This window comes from Arachis duranensis, chromosome 7, assembly GCF_000817695.3.
Source record: "Arachis duranensis cultivar V14167 chromosome 7, aradu.V14167.gnm2.J7QH, whole genome shotgun sequence".
Classification (NCBI taxonomy): domain Eukaryota; kingdom Viridiplantae; phylum Streptophyta; class Magnoliopsida; order Fabales; family Fabaceae; genus Arachis; species Arachis duranensis.
The window spans coordinates 2,051,542-2,061,713 of record NC_029778.3 but is presented as its reverse complement, the minus strand read 5'-3'; the positions used below and the strand labels follow the sequence as shown (position 1 = coordinate 2,061,713).

The window sequence follows — 10,172 nt, the reverse complement described above, 5'->3', positions numbered from 1 at the left end:
TTTTTCTTACAAACCTCACTGTTTGCCTTTTTTCATGAGACTCAAGACATGACAAAATTAAACAGAAAAATACAAAACAGAAAACATTGAAGGAGAAGAAGAACTGCTAGCTTAGGTAGCTCTGAGAACTCTGTGCCTTGCACTCTCAAATCTTACTCCTTCGATCAAACCATGACTGTTTACCTCTTTTATAGAGAAGTGAAGCCTTCACAGTTTGAAAACACACACCCGAGCTTAGCTTCCTTTCCTTCAAAACAAAACCGGTTCGGCCACAGAGAGAGAAGAGGTAACTCATGCAAAAACCAACATGCAAATACATCTAGTCCTTCCTTGGTCATCACTCTTCATCAATCCGAGCGCTCCATCCTTGGCTTCCTCTCCAAGATGGATTTCTGGCCCTTGATGCTTCATGATGATGATGACTTCATCTGCTTCAATCTCTGCCTTCAACCATCACTTCGCCACTCTAGCTACTCCCTGTGGTGGTTGTTCAGAATCGAAGACAAGCCACGCCTCCAAGATCTTCCTTGCTGGCCGAATCTTCATTGTCCATTTTTGAGCATGAAAAGCCCAAGATAACCTCACCAAATCTAACCATATTTGGTGAATATCTCAGCCACAACTCATTTTTATTTTAGTATGTTTTCTTGCCATCATTAGCTTGATGGTCTTGATACATGCAACTCCCTCTTTTTCTTTGTTGATGAACACGGCTTCCATGATTTCCTGGTTAAAGACCGAAGAAAGGAGAAAGAGAGAGAGAAGAAAGAGAAAACAAAAGCAAGGCTATGAGTGTTATGATGAATAAAGTAATTAGGTGCACTTCTCCATGCTTTTGTGTAGTAGCGTGTAAGCTACCATTAATTGCCATCAAATCACTTTGACATTTTCTCTTTCATGTTCCCCATGCTAGTGAATTAAATTTCAAATCCATCCAAAGAGTGAAATGAAATCCGTTGGAAGCTTCATGGATTCGGGTAAAGCATGGAAACATTTATCAACATTGGGCATGGTAGCAATAGATTTCAATTTGGCCCAATTTTATTTTCCCTTCAGACCATAGCATGCCTTAAAGTACATTGGGCTTATTGAATTTCGGCCCACTAAAAGCATTTGCTTTCCTGGTAATTTTTGTTTCGGATCAAACACAGGAAGCTTTCACCAAAAATAAACATGGGCTCAGTTGTGATAACATTTTATTTTTCCGGCCCAATATATAAAACCTGCAACAAAATTATTAATCAATATATAATCAAATAAGATTGAATTAATAATTTTGTAATTAAATATTTTAATAATGTTTGTTCATCATCCAAATTAAATTAGAGTTTTCCAAACTCATCATTTATTAACAATTAAAAATAAAAACAATAACGAATTAGATGTTCCATTGATCGTAATAAACTTTTTGGCAATCCCAATCGATTAAAAGTTTCGATTGGGTAATATAAACAATTCATTGAATTATAAAAAACCCACATTCTAGTCATCGTTCAATCTATTGGGTAATATGACCAATCGATTGATTTTTGCGAAAACCATACTGCCTTACAATTTTCAATCGATTGTTTTGTGATAACCTGAAGTCCAATCGATTGAGTTATGGAAAACCTGAAATTCAATCGATTGTTTTGTTAATCCAATCGATTGATTTTCTAAGAAACACGATTTCACAGCCTTGGACGAATGTCACGGATCAAATATAAACTTTTAATTGATTGGGATTGCAAAAAGTTTATTACGATCAATGGAAGATCTAATTCGTTATTGTTTTTGTTTTTTATTGTTAATAAACATAATAGATGAATGATAAAATAATAATTTATAAAATAAAAAATAATTTTTATAATTAAATAAAATATATAAGATTAATTTGTAATTAAAATTAGAAAATGACTATTTAACCGTTATTAAAAAACTTAAAAAATATATTTTATTATAGGACTATTTAATGATCCAAATGTTCTGGAACCATCGAATGCCTAGTAACCAACATAAGTTGCACTAAAATAAGGCTAGACATTTTTGTTTCACAAACTGATAATTAAAAGTTACGACCAACAAAAAAAACTGATAATTAAAGTAAAAGAGGTGCAATGCAATAGGATTTTTACTTCAACTTGGAAAATAATTAGTTAAATAAATAAAAGGAAATGCCACAAGAGAATATAGTAAGTAGATGTGTTTGGTTTTATTTTATGTTTGCAGAATTTCTTTTGCATGTTCAGTTAAAATAAAAAGATTTTATTATCATCTACTCATTCTTAAATTCTATTATATCTCTTTTGGTAATTATAAAAGTAATTTTACTTTATGAGGTTTTGGCATGCTAACACAAAGTGCTTAAATAAGATCAAACCTTGGATTAGTGCACAAGAAATTGACATGGTAGGAATCAAGAACATCACAATTGCACGTCTGATGTATCTAACGTTGGACTGTATTATGTTCAATTTTATTATAATTATTTGGAAAATGATACTATTAATTGGACAATCTGAAACTCCATTTTTTAGATTCATGGAAATGAAAAATCTACGAATCAACATTAAAGGCAGAACCTAGTTTTATTGCAAAAAGCTGCTTCTTACTTTGCTATTTTCTTGTTCAATTTCACATCTCTATAATATCTGTTTTTGTAACAAGGTGGAAACTCATGTGCAGTCGACTTCACGTAAAGTTGATATTTAAAAGCCGTTAGATGATTTGACTGATTTGATTAAATTTTCATTTAACGGCTCTCAGGTATCAACTTCACGTGAAGTCTATTGTAGTTGACTGTACCTGAGTTTTCACCTTGTAACAATTATCTTTCTTTTTTGAACTTTGATGGCCAGGTTTAAGTTAAAATAGAGAAACAAATTACTTAAGATATTGACAAATATGTGCTTGGTTTGGAGTTAGAACACTAAAAAGTAGAATGAAGCAAAAAATGTCGAAATCAACGAGTGTTGTTGGATTTGCACGAAAAGAGAAAAAGATGTTATATTAGAGAGACGACTATATACTTTAAAAACATAATTTACTTCCAACATCATATATATGTAACAACACACTTACAAATATGTAAGAAATAGCAAGTATAATATCACCAAGACTTGCATACAACATATAATGTAAACAACAGAAATAACCAAATTACAGCCTCAAACAAAATATAAAAACACACAACACCACATGACACAATTATTATTGCACATTTACATTACAACAAAAAGCTGAAACAGAGTGGTTCTTGCACGGCGGTTTCCACGGCTCCTCCTTTTGATTCTTTTGCCTCCAAACATGATCACAAGCCATTGAGGCTTTCCAATTGAGAAAACACAATATCCCAACCCTATTCCAAGCATCATTCCAAATGCATATCCTATTGCCACTGGTTTCCAACCAAACCCAAATTTGTCTTCAGCCTCAGAAGGTGGATATTGTTGCAAAGGGACATTGTCATTGCATTGAATTGACAATGGCCATCCACATAGCCCCATGTTTCCCTCATAGGAATCCTTTGAAAATGAATCAAACTGTTTTCCTCGAGGTATCGGTCCCACCAATTGATTTTGGGAAAGATTCAAGACTTCAAGAAAGTTGAGATTTGTCAATTCAGTAGGAATATTCCCAGTAAGCATATTTGAGGAGAGATCCAATGATTCCAGGTTTGTCAAATTTCCCAAAGAGTGGGGAATATGACCAACAAGTCTGTTATGTGAAAGGTTGAGGCCTTTGAGTATATGAAACTCTCCAAAAACATCTGGAATCTCTCCTTCAAATTTGTTTCCTGAGAAATCAATGATGGCAAGAATGGTTGGAATTTTCTCAAAATCTAATCTAACCCCTTTAATTGTTTCAGACAACGAATCCTCGTAGTCTTTTCGAATGTTTATGGTAGAAACGCTGTTATAACTAAAAGTTTTGAAATAATCAAAACTGCTTTGCACTTCTGCTCCAAAAACACCCTTCATGGCTTGGAAACTTTTTATGTAGGCTTTTGGTAATTGGCCACTAAAGTTATTGGATGAGATATCAAAAACAAGTAGATGAGAAAAGGCATCTTTGGTTTTCAAGCTGACAAGGGGTCCATACAACTTATTGGATTGTAAAACTAAAATCTTCAAATTCTGTAACCTTTGAAGCCAAGTTGGAAATGTATCCTCTATTTGATTGTTGCCAAGATTCAAATCCATCAAATCTTTGCAGTTGGACAAAGATCTAGGCAAATGACCTTCCAATTGGTTCCCATTGAGATTCAATGAAATGAGATTCCCTGGAAATGTACTCGGCAGAGTGCCATGAAGTTTATTCATTTGCAAATCCAAAACCTCAAGGTATGATGAATTGGCAAGGCATCGTGGAATGGTGCCTCTGAACTTATTGTGCGACAAGTTGAGAATCTCGACAGAAGTTGCATTACAAATGAAGGAAATACTGTCATCACTCAACAAGTTGAAACTAAGATCAAGGTATACAAGTTGATACCATGGGAATTGGCCTACTGATGACAATTGGTTATGTGAAAGTTTCAAAATCTTTAATGAATGCATATCATGTATCCATTGGGAAACTTTTCCTTCAAGTTTATTTTCTGATAATTCGAGAGTTTGTAACACTGGAAATTCGCACGAGATTTTGGAAAAATTAGTTAAATCAACCTGAAACAATTTCAATTCCAACAAGTAGGTGAACTGGTGACCAGCATTGGTTTCAGAACATGGTAAAAATGAATTGAAACCTGAAAGAGAAAGAGATCCAAGGTTTCGAAACTTAGAAAAAACTGAAAAGTCGAGAGGACCACTCCAATTGCCTGACAAACACAAGACATTGAGATTCACAAGGTTAAACAATGATTTTGGAACATTTCCTTCTAACTTATTCCCACATAAGCTTAGAGCCTGCAAGGAATGGGATGAGATTGCACTCATGTGTCCAGTGAACTGATTATTTGATAGATCTAAGGCGGTCAAAAATGGTAAAGAGAAAATCCAAGATGGAATTGTCTCACTCAACAAGTTATCATTTAATAACAGTTTAGTCAAATTTGAAAAACCTGTTATTTTGTTAGGTAGAGGCCCCTGAAACTTATTATGAGAACAATCCAATTGAGAAATTTGAGTTAAGTTAGCTAATGAAGATAGCAATAACTTTCCTCCTAAATTGTTACCTGCAAGAATGAGTGTTTGTAATTTGGTCAATTGACCAATTACTTTTGGAAACTGACCATTAAATCTATTGTATGAAAGGTCCAAGTGAGTGAGATGTTGAAGGTTTGAGAGAAATGATGGGATTGAGCCACTGAATTTATTGTGTGAAAGGTCCAAGTGAGTGAGATGTTGAAGGTTTGAGAACAATGATGTGATTGGGCCAGTAAATGTATTGTATGAAAGGTCCAAGTAAGTGAGATGTGTGAGGTTAGAAAAGGAAGGAGGAATTTGTGATCTTGGGATTTGACACCATGAAAGATCCAAAAAATTAAGAGAAGTACTGCAATTTAACTTTGGAACATGGACTTGAATGTTTTGATTTTCAGACAGATAAAGCTCATAAAGATTGGGTAAACAGAGAATGTGACTTGTCAAATGTCCCCTTATTCCAGTATCAACAAGACTAAGAGTAACCAAAGAGAAAGACCAATTGGAGAAAGTTGTAGTGATGGAAGACATGTTAGCACCATCCAATATAATCTCTCTTAAACCAGTTGCATTTTGCAACATTCTCTTCCAAGTGATTTCTTTCCATATCAAACCATCATTCCAAGAGAGATCAAGTGATTGTAATTTGGAAAGGTGTGAGATTTGAGCAGGAATTTCACCTTTGAAATCACAATCAGATAAGTTGAGGTGTGTGAGACTCACAAATCTACCAAATTGAGATGGCAATTCAGGTCCAGAGATATTATTTGAAGCAAGGTTGAGTGTTTGGAGATGAGTAAGCTGGAAAAGAGTGCTGTTAGGATGGATATTACCTTTAAGTATACTACAACTAAGATCAAGGCCAATCACGTGACCAGACACAGAATGGCACGTGATGCCCATCCATGAACAGCAATCTGTCCCATTTCTCCACGTACTCGTCTTTGGAAAAAGCTGGGGGCAGTCATCCTCATAAGAAAAGTCGGTGTCAAAACTGAGTTCAGTGTTGATGAAGTGAAGCAATGCAGAACTCTCCTCTGAATGGCATGAATGATGAGAAGACAAACATGCAAAAAAGTGGAACAACATAAACATATGCACACACACCACCACTCTAATAAAAGACCCCATTGATTATTATTGTGCGACAACAAGCTAAGTGTATATGTAATGGCTTTTTACTTTAACTGCAGAATGGTATTGGTAATTTGGTATGCCACTCATCAATCAAGAACCATCTATTTATAGCCATCTAATTATATTGGAATTAATCTTATGGACTTTATTATATCATTAATCTGTGTTTAACTTAACTGCTTAAGTATTTGACCATACACAGGATGGACGACTTAAATTTAAACTTTTAAATAAGGGTCATTTATAAGTATATATACGTACCCTGTAATTTGACTATTTCTTTCATTTTCAGTCATTATATTTATATAATATAATAGACAGCACACATTTTTTTATATGGAAGAGTATAGGTACATAATGAGTTTAGTGAACAATGTAGTTATGTATACAATAACTTCTCCTTTCTATTTGTAATTTTTGTATGGGTGTAGTGTATTTTTACTTTATTAAGTCAATTTTAAAGTCCATTATTTATATTATTTATAATACAAAAATCATTATTTACTTAACTAAACCAATTTTATTTATACACCGTCGTTACATCATTATCAATAATATAATATCAGTTTAATTAGAGAGTTAATTTGTTCAATTAATATCAACTTTTTTTAATTTTAAATTTTATACGGTAAATTTTATATTTTAAATTCTAATAATTAATCTTAAATAAAAAACTTTAAAAAATAATTTTATCATAAAAAAAGAAAAGTGTTAGGGAATTAGCAGATTTTATGATTTTTAATAACTAATTAGTTATCATTAGTATTTTAATAGTGTAAAATTATATATAATGATGTGGGATTATTTATTTTTCTTTTATTGGTTAAGTATTGCCTAAATTTTAATAAAAGTATTGACCTCCTAAACTTTTTTATAAAAAAAATTGACTAATATTAATTGCTTAAAAATTAATTTCATGTAATTTTTAATATAACTATATTACGTAGACATCAAAATTAGTCCCTGAAATTAGTTTATAGAATACACATAAAAATATAAAATACACACTAAAATTAAATTAAACTAAATATATATTTATACATAAATATATAATGACTAATTTTATTAATTGAAAATTTTTGTTTTTGATATTGTATAGCGTTTTGGCCAAACACTATTCTAAATGAACTATTTTTTGTCCAGCCCTTCAACAACACCATCTCAAGTCTTCCCCATTCTGCAAGCAATCCATGTAAGATTTGTGATTAACAACATAATAATGCAAAAACTAATGCCACGGTGGATAGTTTAGAAAAAGTTCGTTTGGTTAGTGATGAGAATGCATGGGATCATAATCAAGAAAGAAAATGGAAAACCAAATGCATCCAAAGTCAAAAGAAAGTAGAACCTAAGTCGTGCATGCAGGCAGGGAAGGTGTTGTAGAAGAAATGTCCATCTCTTGCATGCATACAGTGTTTGTCTCAAGTTTTTCTTTAGCCGTGTTGTCAATTTTTGCCTTTAATTATTGAAGTCAAAGAAAAATACTAATAATAATATACATTAAAAATCTGATATCAAATTAACAATTAAGAGAAGCACTTTTTATTAGTTGTTTTATTTAGTCATAATTAAGTAATATTGACTTAATTTTAAAAGTTATCTCACAAGAATAAAGACTAATCAATTTATATTCTTAATGGTTTAAATCTAATAAATTAAAAAAAAATCTTCTTTTACATGATGAAATGAGTCTTGTTAAAACTAATTAAATAAAAAAAATGCTCCTTCCATTTTAAAATATAAGTTTCACTAGCTTGACTGCCCAAACGTCTTTGTCCATGAATTCACGTTAATAGTTTATATGTAAATGACTGGAAATTACATATGGAGAAAAATAGCGTCATGGATGCGTGTTGGAAAATAATTTCATTTCATTAGTCTTTGAATCGAGTCAAACGAGAAAGAAGAGTTGGAATGAGAGTATCAATTCAATACAATTTGTTTTGTAAAAATAACACAGATAGGATTTGTTATTAAAGGAAAATGAAATCATTTATGACAAAAATTAGTTCCAATGCAATTTTTCTTATATTGTAATTATCTACTACAATATTTAAGTACGTAATAAGAAAGATATATTGGAAATATTCTTTGAATCAAACAAAATAAATTGTGAATATTTTGGTATTGTTATTATTATCTGTTAATATATTATCAAATTAATAAAAACATTATAAGAGTAGTGATATATATCAAATTATTATATATAGTAAACAGTCTACATATTTTATTTTTATTTTTATTATATATGTTTTTTAAAATAATAAGTAGAATAGTCATAAATATTATTACCCAATATACTTGAAACTTGAAAGTAGCGTGATAATGATTTTAAAAAGTGTAGAGTTAATTAAAATTTTCTTTATGGAATAGTACACTAGATATTATTGTATAAATAATACTTATATTATTATATTTATTTATATTAGCTCCCCAATCCCGATAGTCAAGCAGTCAACTGAGTCAACAGTCAAGCGTGTGAAGTGAAGAAAGGGTTTGAAAATTTGTAATAACGTCGTATTTGCTGGGATGAATTGACGTGATCCTATATTCCTATTGCAAGATATCAAAAAAATTAGCGAAAATATTTAAATTGGTGTTCAACGATTTTAAATTACAAATTTTAGTTTTAAATATTTTTTATTATATTAAAAGTTTTTTTATAATTATCTTTATTAGTTAAATTGGTCTTTCTGTATTTTAAACAAAAAATCTAATATTTATATTCTATACTAGATAAATAAATTTTTGATAAATTTTAAGTTTTATTATTCTGTTATTCTTTATAATTCTATCAAATATATAATTAAATTTTTATTTTTTTGTTAATTGAGTCTTTATATTGTTTTTAATTTTGTAATTTAGTCTTTGTCAGAGTAAAAAATATTAGAGTTAATAGAATAATTTTTTATAAATTAAAAGTATTCATAATTAAGAATTTAATTAAATCTTTGATCACATATTTTTTAAAAGAAATATTTTATTAATTTTAATATTTTTGACATAAAAAATATTCATAATTATAAATTTGATAAAATTATAAAGACCAACAAATTAATTAAACCTAAATTTTATTATACAACAATTAAGTCTTAAAAAAATATTATTATAACACAAATTATTTCTTTACAAAAGAACCGATTCATTTTAAGACCTTTTAAAATGATAAAAAATTATTAAAAATTATACAATTAAACTTGAGAATTTACATATTTACTCTGATAAAAAAACTTGGAAATTCATCTTTACTTTTGAAGTTGACAATTGGCCCATACAATTTATTAATTTAAAAATTACCATACATTATATGCCTTAAAAATTTTTTTTTTTTCCTCTTTATATAGAGCTCTTAGCAATAGAAGTATAGAACCATTAATTAATTTGGGTGGGTTAAGTTATCAACTCATTCGTCTATTTAAGTATTCGAAGTTTAAATCTTATTTTATGCATGCAGTAATTTATTGGTCAGTGACAGATCCTTAAATAAAGTTTATATACCAACGCAAGTTCGCACAGATAGATGAGGGTCTGTGTCCCTTAACCATCTCTTTCGAGTTTAATATTCACTCGAGGATGAGAATGGAACTTGCTTGTTTGGGAGGGTTGTCCACTTTGCTTCTGTAGTATCCGAGGGATTAGTTATTGGGCTTTCGGTCTGATGGATACCCTGATGCAAACAAAAAAAAAGGTTCATATTTGCGATGGATTAATTTTTGTTCTGTTGGACTGGACGATCCTATAGGTAACCCAAAAAAAAAGGTGTAGACCCATTAAGAGCCCAAAAATACAGCGTCGAGTAACATACTAATGCCTGTGTGGACCCAAAAGTTGCATTGCTTAGTAACCAACAAAAGTTGCACGACAACAAAACTATACATTTTTGTTTCACAAACTGATAATTAAAAGTCACAA

The 10,172-nt window shown here is 30.6% G+C and overlaps 2 protein-coding genes across 2 annotated transcripts in view; both read right to left on the bottom strand.

The window, feature by feature from the left end:
* LOC107496262 (receptor-like protein 54) overlaps positions 1–10,172 on the bottom strand; it is a 103,136-nt gene that overhangs the window by 81,419 nt on the left and 11,545 nt on the right. The window lies entirely within an intron of this gene.
* LOC107496294 (receptor-like protein 7) lies at positions 3,161–6,250 on the bottom strand. The gene has a single exon (XM_016117518.3). The coding sequence runs from the start codon at positions 6,216–6,218 to the stop codon at positions 3,201–3,203; it is 3,018 nt and encodes a 1,005-aa protein (XP_015973004.2). The 5' UTR covers positions 6,219–6,250; the 3' UTR covers positions 3,161–3,200.

What these genes read in the sequence shown, in the direction of transcription:
- LOC107496294 (XM_016117518.3), bottom strand. Translation starts at nt 6,218, where the DNA reads ATGTTTATGTTGTTCCACTTTTTTGCATGTTTGTCTTCTCATCATTCA.